Below are 13,609 nucleotides of genomic sequence, written 5' to 3' on the forward strand. Positions count from 1 at the left end.
GAGGGTTACTCTATACAGACGAAAAACGAAGGAACGAGAGCTGTCGTGCAATCGGCACGTTTAATACAACGAGATAGAGTTTTAGTTCGCGCAACAACGCTTCGAAACCTCGTGTTTCGTCATATAGTGACCCCTCAGAGCCGCTCAGTGTTTCGGAAAATTACGAAAGCAAATTGCAAACGAAAGTATGTCGTAAGGAGCATCCAATAAAGCAATTTTATTGGCCGTGTGAATGTACTGGATATTTTTATTAGTAACGGCTTCTTGCGATTTTCAACCTTATGGGGGGGGACATTAACAAGATAATCCCGCTCCACCGATTTTTATCTGTGAAATAATTTATTGTTTGTTGCATTATTAATTTTATTTAGGGCTGATTTTTTTATGATCAGATAAGGATTATCTGGGGAATAATTGTGATGCTGCAATAATTGTGTGTCGCTACTGAATGTTTGTATTTGATAGTGACAGCAACATTTTTATTCGTCAGATAGCGTTTATCTGTCCATTAAAAAATCACCCCTTATGTTGCAAAAAATAGTAGTGTGGTTGAAAGTAAACAATTTCTTAGTTTAATTTATACAACCTAAACTAAACGGTCTGTGGCCCGAACAGCATAGATACAGTAGGTACTGACTGTCTAACTTCAATTATCTTAATCATTTATTTTGCAACCCTTTTCTGCTTTTGCTTAACAAAGCCTAAAGCCTTTTGCTTAGTAAATCCTTAAGAGTCCTTCAAATCGATTCTATTCCCCTCTATTGTGAGAGGCTCGGTAGATATAAACAACACAGCCTCTATTTACTTAGTACCATGGCCCATCTAGAAAGCTCAATTCTCAGGCAAGATGGTAGAATAGAAAATAAATAACAATTTATACAGTGGACATTACTCAATAGGCAGCGTAAATGCTAAAAGCGATCTCTTCCAGACAATCTTTGGATGGAGGAATTACTTAAATAATTATTAAATAAATAATGTTGACGACCGAATGGCGTAGTGGTTAGTGACCCTGACTACTGAGCCGAAGGTCCCGGGTTCGATTCCCGGCTGAGGCAGATATTTGTTTAAAGACAGATATTTGTACTCGGGTCTTGGGTGTTGATATTTATATTTAGTATCCTAACTAATATTATAAATGCGAAAGTAACTGTGTCTGTCTGTCTGTCTGTCTGTCTGTTACTCTTTCACGCCAAAACTACTGAACGGATTTGAATGAAATTTGGTATACATACGGTCTAGACCATGGGAAAGAACATAGGCTACTTTTTATCCCGGAATTCCCACGGGAAAACTTTTTAAGGCGAAGCGAAGCGCGCGGGAACAGCTAGTCTATCTATATAATGTATTTGTGTAGATATATCAGCTGTCCGACACCCATAACACAGGTTCTGCCTAGCTTGGGGTCGGATGGCCGTGTGTGAGATGTCCCCACATATTTATTTATTATTTATTTATTTAATAAATGGTAGAGTCTGACAAAGATAACTTTACAACACCAAAAAACGTTTATAATTCATATTTTTAGCCTACTCAAACGATATTGCCTTTTAGTTAAGAGCCGTCAACCAACAAAATGTAAGCTAAAAAAAGCTTAAACTTTTTCAAGAGTGCAAAAGTACCAATCAGTTTAATAGTCCCTTTGTTTGATAGTCCTAGAGCCATAAAACTAACTTCACCATTACTTTTATTTCACTTTACACTGCTTCTTGTCTAAAAGTTTTCTGCCCGAACCCATCTTGTTCTGTCACTTTTCTCATAGTGCTAACACCAAAAAAAGGTTTTTAAGGAAACAATTTATTAATTGTAATGTATATTGTACTCATTCTATGCTACTATACTATACTATATATACTATACAGGGAAAAGGCCGAAAAGGCGTGACTCTGGGTCTCAAACGGAACCACTTTTGTTCTACGACTTTTCTTTTAGTCTAAGTATACCACTTTTGCAATACGCTGTAGGTACAGGGCTGATATTTGTTAGAAGACATGGAAGGTTTAAAAGGGAATTATGATTTTAGTGTAATCGTTATCCTAACTAATATTTTAAATGCGAAAGTAACTGTGTCTGTCTGTCTGTCTGTCTGTCTGTCTGTCTGTTACTCTTTCACGCCAAAACTACGGAACGGATTTGAATGAAATTTGGTATATATATGGCCTAGACCCTGAGAAAGAACATAGGCTATCCCAGAATTCTTACAGGAAATCTTTTTAAGGCGAAGCGAAGCTTGCGGGCAACAGCTAGTGAACTTATATGAATATTCATCGTCCTATCACCTAAATTTTAGGCATTTTTAGCAGTCTAGTAAAAAGCGGTCCTTTTTTCTTAATCCACACAGATTTATACCCAAAACGAGATTAAATTTATTCTACACGGTAACGCTTTTACTGTAAGTAATTATACAAAGGGATGCGGCCAAGACTGTATTTACTGAGACCAGAACATCAATCTTCTGGGAAACAAAGTGTACAAGGTAATTAATTAAACAATTATCTCTGGTTTAACTCTTTATGAGTTTAATTTAGTAATTGGGAGGAAACATTCTCACACACACACACACGCACTCACGCCTTGTACTAATGTACTCCCTTGCAGGGTAGGCAGAGGTGCATTGCTGCACCCACTTTTCGCCAGAGTGTTATGTTAGTCCCAATGTAATAGGGGGCGGGCCTATTGCCATTTTACGGGCACATCCAAGACCCGAGAACAAATATCTGTGTTTAAACAAATATCTGCCCCAGCCGGGAATCGAACCCGGGACCATCGGCTCAGTAGTCAGGGTCACTAACCACTACGCCATTCGGTCGTCGAAACATTCTCATTTTATAATTTTGATGTAAGAAACTTGACTCGTGATTTTTGTGAACTTGCTGTTTACTTAATTATTTTGAATAGAATAGAATAGAATAGAATTGAATAGAATACTTTATTTGCGTAAAACATGGTATTACATAGATGTCAATATTATCGAAAAGTGCTCATGTTTAGCCAAATTATATTAGCATGCAAATCATTATTTCTAGAGTAGGTACTTACAAACTAATATTTACATTATTAACTACTCTAAAAATTCTTGTAGGCTACAGAAATTGTTTTCTGTTAGCCATTTTTACAATTTGTTCTTGAAAATATTTATTTACTGATTTCTGTAATAATACCTGACTTTTAGAGCCAATTTCTCCATTCTCGGTTAGAGCATAACCAGGGAGTAGTGGACTTTTGACACATCTGTCATGAATTTTATATGGAGATGAAGTTTAATTTATAAATCAATCCCTGTCGGTTAGATAACCGACAATGGAGAAATTGGCCCTTACAGTCAAAAAAAAACATTTGCATAACTTTTTACTTTAATTGAATATAGGGACTCTTTCAATACCTACAAGTGAATATATATAATATTATTTAATTCAATATCAAAGAGAGGCACCGAATAAACGTTTAATTTTCTTCTTTAAAGTGCTGTTTCCAAAGAAACTACGTATCCGTGAAGTGATTGCTTTTGCCAATAAGTCCGCTGTACTTATCTTTAAATATGTATATGTCGCAGGCATCTGGTTTAATCTCCTTTTTGATTGAACCACTAGCCCGTTCATTGGATGACGCTGTTCAGTTGTATGACTAGGCCGAATGTTGATTGTACAAGCGTCACAAAAGCGTCCAACTAGTTAGCTGACTTAAAATCAGTCAGGTGGTGAATAAAACAAATATGGCGTCTAACAGCTAACAGCTGACACAAAAAGCACCTATATTGTTAGTTTTTTGCAAATAAATTAGCTTTAAAGCACGTTATTTGTGTTAAAATTGTGTGAAAACATGGATTTACCTATTATTACGCCGCGGGCGGATAGTTTCAAAGAAAAAAATGTGGCGAAACTGGATAATTATGAACAACAATATGACGTTTATTGTTATTGTTTAGTTGATTTGTGAGATAATAGCTTTGTAACATAGTCTTTTCTGACTCTTGTCTGGTCATGTTCACCCTAACCAGACATTACAAAGTTACTATACTATATCCCATTCAACGACTTCGCTGAATGACGTTCAGTCAAGACGTCGAACGTTACAATCAACGACGTGACGAGTTGTCCTTTAGTTATACAACTGAATAGCGCCATCCAATGAACCGGCTAGTGGTTCAATCAAAAAGGAGATTAAACCAGATGCCTGCGACACATATACATTCACTGTGCGTCATTTATTTAAGTACTTTTTGTATATTTTTGTTGAAATTAGACCTACTACTTTTACTCACTCTTTTCTCTCAGGAGTTAATAATGGGGATAGTCCAATCTCGTACAGTCACAGATACCATCCTCCCCATTCATAGAACTTAGGAGGCGTTTCCTATGTTCATTAATACCCTCCTAAATCGACAACAAACACACGAGGTTCGACTCTTTGTGTCAGGCTGAAAGTCTAAGTGACAATTTCTCCATTGTCGGTTATCTAACCGACGGGGATTGATTTATAAATTAAACGTCATCTCCATATATAATTCATGACAGATGTGTCAAAAGTTAACCACTACTCCCTGGTTATGCTCTAACCGAGAATGGAGAAATTGGCACTAAGTTAACATATCACGATGAAAACTGTTGTAAACAGACAACGACTATGAATGTGGCATCAAATCTTTATCCGGAAAATCCCAAATCTCTAGTTCAGCGCCCGAGCGACGGTTCTCAGAATAATTTTAATATTTTAATGGATTCGACGACTGTGAAGGCGACAATAGCGAGCTTCATTAAGTTTTATTCTCAGAATCATAATACAAATGGACTCTCAGACCTAACCCCTTAGCATGAATTTTCGTCGTGAACGTGAAGTAGAATTCATCGAGTAATTTTGTATGAAAATATGAATAGCGCCCCTGGTAGCAGAACTAAAATTTCCCTACAAAATTCATCGCGTAATTTCACGTCACGTTCACGATGAAAATTCATGCTAAGGGGTCAGTTGAAAGGTAGTTAGTGAAAGTCCAGTCGGGTGAAAGATTGCAAATGGCAAGGTGTCATCTGGCACCTTGTGCACTGTTAGCTTCATAAGTACCTATAGACTAGTAAGTATAGCTGTACACTTTTATACCTTGTCAAATTAACAAACCGTCAATGTTTGAATGAACGAATGTGCTATCTTTTACCAGTTGCATTTGTATCTGACTGTAGGTATTTACTTATGATTTTCAAAGTATATAACCCTTAATAATAGTCTCCTCTGCTGTGCATTGTGCCGGAATCCTTTCATTTTCAAAATAAAGTTGGAAACAGACAAGCACTTTTTAACTTTTTTTCTGTATACGACCTAAATTATTAAAATTGATTTATAGAAAGTGCTGCATAATGGTAGTTGCAATTATAAAGCCCACTTAATAATGGGCAGTCATGCCAGGTATTACTTTACTTATTGTACTTATTGTAGACAATAATGTTATCTTATTATATTGTTTTTTTTTACATTTGAAATGCCATACATATTTTATAGCATTTGATGACTGCAAAGGAAAATCAACTTTACTTACCAGACAATAAGGGAACGTGAAAAATACAATAATATAGTGGAAGCTCTATTATTATTATTATTTGATATTGTGTAATATTGTTCATAACTGTGTGTATCGACTTATATGTGTTTGTTCCTGTTTGTTTATCTTGTTATTTTGATGTCACCGTGTAATTTTTTTTCTTTCTTTTTTTATTTTTCGCTTCCTCCATGTTTCCCGAATAGGCCTTCAGTAGTAATTAATCTGGACAGATGTAATACAAAGTCCTGCGACAGACAGTAGTAATGAATGAGTAAATACCGAGAGAGACAAAAATAGCGTGGATATAAGAACAAGGCTGACAAGGCTCTTAAATTTAAGAAGAAAATGATTGTGGGTGGGTGTAACAATTGTCGCAGAACCAGTAAAATAATCCTTAGTTTTATTTAAAAAAATATATCTTTTAGCTTAACCATTACTTTAATGGTTTTAAAAATAGGCATATTTTTTTTAATAAACGTCTGTACTGTAGTAGATTGACACTCAATTTACAAAAACACACACGAAGGCTTCGTTTACTCGCTTGCGAGGTAGGCAGAGTACATGAAACTTAATGAGTTAAGTTTAATTTAGTCTTCCAGGAACAGCAATTAGAATAAAATTACCTTTCGAATTCAGGAATATAAGTATGAGTAGGTGCAGCTACTTAAATATACTTATGCCAAAATAAAGTACTTACTTTTTAAAAAAAAACTTGTAATAAACTTCCATACAGTAACGCTGTTAGTTAGTATGGAAGAGCTTTTAAGCTTTTATCGTGATCATAAACCTCTCTCTTCCATCCAAAGGTTGTCTGGTAGAGATTGCTATAAGCAATAAGGCCACCTTTTTGTCCTGTTTTTATTTTGTATTGTTTCTGTTTTTGGTGCAAATAAAGAGGATTGTAAATGATAATTTTGTAAGTATGAAGAACGACCAATGCCTATTATTTAACCTGTAGTCTGAAAAAACACTATCCCACGTATTCATAGAAAAGTTACATTACGTTTTAACTAATAAACTGTTTTGTCCCTCTCAAAACGCCGCAAACTCAGTTCGTTCGCGAATATTTTTCCTACTGGAGTCGTCACAATTTGCGGTTGACAGGATAAATCGAAAATTTAGTTTTCTGAAGTATCATTGAGATTGAGTTGCAAATTGCGTAGAGTGCAAAGTTACTGAACTAACTCAGGAAGCGCCAAAAAGTTTGTGAACGCAAGCCTTATGGCAAGGAAATGATAACAATAATACTTACTGAAGTCTACAAAATTTTTGTTTAAGGGCCACTTGCACCAACATATTAAATCTCGCTTTAGTGTCCAATTTCATATGGATTCACGTTTCTTAAATCGAGATTTGACACTAAATCTAGATTTAAATGTTTGTGCAAGTAGCCCTAAATGTCGTTTCAAGTGAAAGCCCGAAAAAATACCTATAATATTAATTATTATAGATTTAGAATGCACGAAACGAGCCTTTATTAACTTATCATTCAAAAACACATCTACTGAATAGTTTCACTACTTTATTGTCATCATTTCCCTTAAAACAAATTCAAATAATTAGTTAATCTATCTGAACTGTAGGCCTTATTATTTGTGTCAAATGTATTTAATCATTGTTTGTTTGGCTGTTTGTTCAGTTATTAAAATAAATAAAATAAAAAAAAATAAAAAAAAAAAAAAAACTAATAAGTATAGGTTAGGTAAGTCGTCCGTCACACGGACCCTGGGTATTGCGCAAGTGACCTCTAATCTCGCTGGCTAATCCTTTCAGATGAGGGCACACCCGAGTCCACGTTGTCCCATGTTTCAGATTTCAGACAAACGCTGAACCAGATAGTGTGCGTCACTGACACGGTGACTGATTCACACACTGTTTAGTAAACGTACATTGCTTAGTTTGTTGCATGTAATATTTGCATCACTTTTGAATCTATCTTATTTACCCTGCAGTGTACCTACCTACATCTACTTTTGCACTAAACAGTATGATCCAGCTCTTTGAAGATTAAGTCAGGCATTAGGTTCATGCGGTAAAATTTCTACATCTCAGATCTCAGCCTATATCTTTTCGCCCTCTATTACAGAATCTATGGCACAGAGATACCTAATGATGGTAAAAATGTATAGACTTTTATATTCGCTTAGAAATACACTCACGGGCAAAGAAACAGTTCCACTTATAAAATGACCCCATTTTTTTAAAACATTTGAAAGGAGATTTTTTTAAAATATTTAGGTAATTTTTTGGTAATATTCTGATGCGTCGTTAATTGTACTTAAATATTGCAGAAGGTGTCATTAAGTTATTTTTTGTCGGTTTAGGAGTAATTTGGTGTTTTTTTCAATGGAACTTTTTCATTGCCCGTGAGTGTAAATCGGCAGACCACATTGTTAAACAATGTTTAAAGTGTTTGTGGTAACGCAGTATACGTTTGTCCACAGAGCATCGTGTTCCGCGTACTGCGGCACCCTCGCATCGTTGGCTTCGAGCAGTGCGTGTCGTTTGAAGCCTTCAGCTCGGAACAGCAGGAGGTCGCCTACAACGTGTTCTGCCTCTGCGCAATGTACTTTGTGCCGCTGGTTATTATCACCGTCTGCTACCTGTGCATCTTTCAAGAGATACACAGGAACAGCAAGGAGTTGGGAGGTGAGTGTTGCTTAGTAGTTTAGGTTGTGATGTGTCTCTGCATCTTTATTGGTCACCAAATTAAAATAGCCAACGTTAAAAACCCCCGACATTTAAAACTAAAAGTCGCATAACTTTAAAACGACTGAACAGATTTTCATGCGCCATGGCTAAGAACACTCGCGGTAACATAAACTACGAAGCAAAAAAAACAAAAATCAATCATACTTCGAGACACCATTTAGATGTAGAAGCGACTTTATAGACTGGAAGAGGAAGATTTCTGTTTACAAAATAATTTACCAAAAACACCCGATAAGATATAGTCCTGTCAAACAATATTACCGTGTTCACGTTTATCTACTGTCCTACCACTGATACACAACAATCTTATAACATATGTATTTTCCAGTCTGGTTTTGAAATAAAAAAACTGATAATGACAAAATTGCTCAGGAGGGAAGCCCACCTCTCCAATAGAATTTAATTTGAAAAACCACAGAGCAATGAATTAAGGTAGGCAAGTATTTCATTAGATCAGCCGCAAAATGTAGAATCCTTATACCGGCCTAATGAACTGATGTAATAAAATGTAATAATTTACGACGTTAATTATAATTAAAAAAATATTTCATTTACGATGATGGAACGGAACATTTTGCGGTTCCACTGCCTAAGCTTATAATCCTATAATATTATGAAATTATAATAACTGAATTAAAACATTCCATAACAAAATCTGTTGTGATTTATTAATTTATTAACATAATCCGTTAAATTATAACAACCACACAACATCATTTTCTGTTCATGCATTATTTATCGGATAAGTGCTCACTGAAATTTAATCTGAAAATGACTGAGGAAACTGTTATTTAGATAAGTATAATTTAAACAAATTATTTATAGGTATCGGAGCTGTGTTGACGAATTTAATAAATTATCATATCGTATCAGAGTTTATATGTTCGAATCTAGGCGTGTCTTATAAATGAATTAGTTTACCTTCCTTTACTTTCGTCTGCCTTGCTTTTAAACCGCCTACAACGCCTCCTTAAATTATTAAATAGTTTAGATAACTACTCTACAGGGTGTTGCAAAAAGGGTATACTAAGCCGAAACCTACATGTGCAGCATAGTATATTTAAGCCTGAAACTGAAATTAGAATTTCAAAATTTGCGAAAAAAAGTCATTCTCACGAATAAAAGGTCACGTGACCAGCATAGTTTCTATGGAAATTGATAAAACAAAATCACGAATTTTGAAATTCTGATTTCAGTTTCGGGCTTAGATATACTATGCTGCACATGTAGGTTTCGGCTTAGTATACCCTTTTTGCAACACCCTGTATAAAGCTTCGCGGAAGTTAATATCAGTTTCATAGGAAGATACCTACCTAGCATACATACATATTTATACATAGCAGAATAGATTGAAATATTCATTAATTAATGTGACCGTGGAATGAATTGATGTGGTTATGATTAGGAATAGCAATCAACAGAATTCATTAAATCATTTTGTGAGATTAAACCTCGCCGAAACCCAACCTTGACTGAAATTCACGTCTGAAGACCTTATATTTTGAAAAAAACCTTTTTTCTTTCAAAAAGTGGCATTTCTTTTCATTCTAAAACGATCAGACACACATTCAATTTTGAAAAAAATACCTTTTCTTATAACCTAGCACCAAGAACCTAGAAGTTCACTTTAAAAACGTTTAAAACGGCTGTTTCTATCGGAAAGTTCGGTTAATCTGTACTGTAATCTGTCTAAACTAGGTACCTACAGTCCACTTTTCGAGAGTGTTTTTTTCACTCACACGTAATTAGAGCTTATTTTTTGAACTCATTATGATAAAAAAAAAGTTTAATAAGTAAACTTATTATTATGTACCTCCCCGTTACGGAAATAAACTTCTAAGTGGTTTAACTTCCAAAAGGTGTGTTATTTTCATAGGACTAATAATAATCGCGAAGTACTTAATATAAGAGTAAACAAACCTAAGTAGATCGTGGGGAAATTTAATGCCTTTCCTTTACAAGTCAACGTCAACGCCGTCGTATTGTTTTCTTTGCGCAATTGTTTCACTCTCTGAACACACAGATTTAAAATACAAAATAAAACACAGTTACAATATTTTCATGCTTCACTCGTTTATTACACAGGAGCCTACTTATTACGCTGCCTGTTCCCTCTGTTTATATACCCCTCTGACTTCGTATCGAATTGCCATTGACAGTAGCTTTAGTATTATAAGTTGCATTATTACTATTCCAGATACGTTGAAAATAGACCCGTATTCTTTTATTATTAATCCCTTTAAGGAAAAAAAAATACTCATAATCATAATTCTGCTCTTAATAGTCCAATATCAAGTATATTTACTGTAATAAAATTAATAAGGGCCATATACTCACATAATAAGGGTAGATCCACACTAGCGGAATGTGTAATTTTGTCTGTAATGAAACGAGACTTGTGCGTGTGGACGACGCCTTATTATACGATACATTACCCGCTGTGGGGCTATTCTTGTCAGAGAAGAAGATACTGCTAGTAGCATTAAGTTCTCCTTTATACTTACATAAGATTGATGCCATCTATTGTTTTCTTTGAGATTTCTGTTTTTTGAGATATCATGAAAATAATAACTGTATTTCCACAAAAAAAACTGTTTATAAAGAGTCTTAGGGCGTCTTGCATAACAAAGTTAAATAAAATTAAATCTATGACCTCTTGCTCTGACATCATACTATCAGAGTAAGAGACAAACTATTTAATTTTATTTAACTTTGTTGTGCAAGACGCCCTTATGAACCGTGTCGTTTGACAGGGTTTAACTCCAATAGATTTTTACAAGTAATTACAGATACAGAATAATCAGACATTTAAATTTCGTTCTTCTCCAAGGTTACTAATATGTTACTACTTAAGTTCACAAAATTACTTAAAATTGGTTGCTTTTAAACAAAAAAAAATACATTTTGAATCTTTTTATATACAGGAAAATCCTAATTTAAAAAAATATGAAAACTCGGGTATGTTATTAGTTACGTACAAACTCTATATAAATGTATAAACATTAAAATTTAAATTGATTTTATAGAAATAAGTTATTGCAAGTGTTTTTGTACTGAACACAAAAATTAAACCACATCGTTGACATCAAAGCTTTTTTTTTTTTCATTGATTACATGGTTAAACACGTAAAGTTAACATTAAGAATTTAAGTGTGCACTTTATATCCAACAAAGAATAATATAATTTCCGGACTATTAATATTTTAGTTTTATTTATTTTTTAATACAATTTTAGTTACGGATATCTTAATGTATACCAAGTATTAACATAATATATTACGTATTAATTTCCTATTGCAAATTCTGATTCTGAAAAGATTTATTATTATGATAGTGCACACATTAATACAATATAAAATGAAACAATAAGTACAATTATAAGTTTCCTCAAAACTTAACATATATTTTATCTTAACATAAAGTAATGTTGACGCATTGTTGACGACTCGCTTGTTGATAATTGATTACCCAAACATAAATGTATTTATTAATCTTTAATAAATCTCTATTTAAAAATCTTTTATTTTTATTACATCTGTATAGCTGTATATGTATAGGTACCCTTAAAATGTATTACTCTAAACATATTTTTAAATGTAAATCATAGTAATTTATTTAAAAAAACAATATTAAATGTTTCGATATTCATGATAATTATTTAGTTTCAATATAATTCAACTCAGTACATAGGTACTTGCCCTACAAGAAACTCATTTAACACAAGTTGTGTCCAACTAAAATTCAAAATTATCTAATGATTATAGAAGGATTTGTCCTTGATTGTACTTTAAAATTGTTAAAGAAAATTATTCATTTATATGATTTATTTACTACATTATGATTAAAACTTTCTAATTTTTTTTTTAATATTTACTGACGTAAGTTATTAATTCAATTCATTATAACCTTATTTCTTTCTCTTTCTATATTAAAAAAAAATATATATTTATTTCGTAATTTACTATACTTTATTTCATTTATTTCTTTTACTTTCAAAATCATCTTTATTTATCTATACTTCATTTCATCTATTTGCGTATATTTATCATCATTCATTTAATCTTTTATTTTCAAAATATTTCATTTATTTTGCGTATGTATTTCATCATTCATATTCTTTTATTTTCAAAATCATCTTTATTTATTTATACTTTATTTCATTTATTTGCGTATACTTTTCTTCATTCAGTTTCTTTTATTTTTAAAGTCATCTTTTATTATTTATTTATACTTTATTTCATTTCACACATACACATTTACGAAAAGGTACATATAATTATTTCCACTCTTTGGTGGGCCAGGCCTGGTCTTCATTATTTATTTATATATTTATCTGCAGGGTACGCAAAACAACGAGAGTCGACTCTATAATAATTATAATATAAAAAACACATATTCCATAAATATTACAAGGGCACATTTAAACTAGCTCTACTCTTAGGCAATTCCAAAATTCTTCACGGAGGGTTCTCGACCGCACTATGATCAGAAATAAGGACGTGACACCTTGTTGTACCCTACCATATGTACCTTCGATGACTTTGCTATTTACTTTTTATTTATATAAGTCCTCTGACCATACGTAATCGCTAATTATCTTGGTAATTGCGCTCTGTATGTCCCTTACTCGTATTACCTTCTTTATATTACTCATGTCCTTTAGAATCCTTCGGCCAATAAAATATTCTTAACGCTTGGGTGATCAGTCCAATTGTTTATTCACTGACCAAAGTTTCCTCAACCATACATTTCTCACGTGCACATGAGCTACTGAACCTTCATACATTACCTAATATTCTTTATCATTGCTTACTCATAACCATTTTCACCATAATTCATAGATCTTCATTCAATTAACAAAACTAATCAATCCCTAGTCTCAAAAGAGTACTAAACAATCTTTATACTTGTACATCGACATCTATACCCTTCGCTTATCTACATACGACGACGACAAGACGATTCGTACCTAATCATCATTTCTTGGAACGACAAAAAGATCTTTAATACTACATCCAGCCGTGTCTTTGCTCGCAAAATAAACTTTACACTCTATATTTTACTCTTCTTTCTTTTATTACGATTTTGTTTTCTTTTTAAACCATTATATTAACGTAACCGTATCAAATATTTATTTTCTATAATTTTTATTCTTTACATTCCAAACTTTATAATTTTTATTTATGGGTACCTATGTTTAAAATCAGTAACTATTTTTCGAAATCATATTTCCTAATCTAATTCTGGTACGTAGTTGTAATATCTTTATTAGTTTACCCAATTAATTTTCATTATAATATATATTTATCTGAAGTGTAAGTACATTTCGAATAATATGTTGGTACTTACTTAAATTTATGTTGATAC

The 13,609-nt window shown here is 33.1% G+C and overlaps 1 protein-coding gene across 1 annotated transcript in view; it reads left to right on the forward strand.

Moving 5' to 3' along the window:
• LOC105381030 (adipokinetic hormone/corazonin-related peptide receptor variant I) overlaps positions 1 to 13,609 on the forward strand; it is a 92,098-nt gene that overhangs the window by 42,883 nt on the left and 35,606 nt on the right. The window contains exon 4 of the mRNA XM_048628608.1: positions 7,975 to 8,179. Coding sequence (XP_048484565.1) covers positions 7,975 to 8,179 — 205 coding nt within the window. The remainder of the gene's footprint in view (positions 1 to 7,974; positions 8,180 to 13,609) is intronic.

Source organism: Plutella xylostella, chromosome 21 (genome assembly GCF_932276165.1).
Source record: "Plutella xylostella chromosome 21, ilPluXylo3.1, whole genome shotgun sequence".
NCBI classification, from domain to species: domain Eukaryota; kingdom Metazoa; phylum Arthropoda; class Insecta; order Lepidoptera; family Plutellidae; genus Plutella; species Plutella xylostella.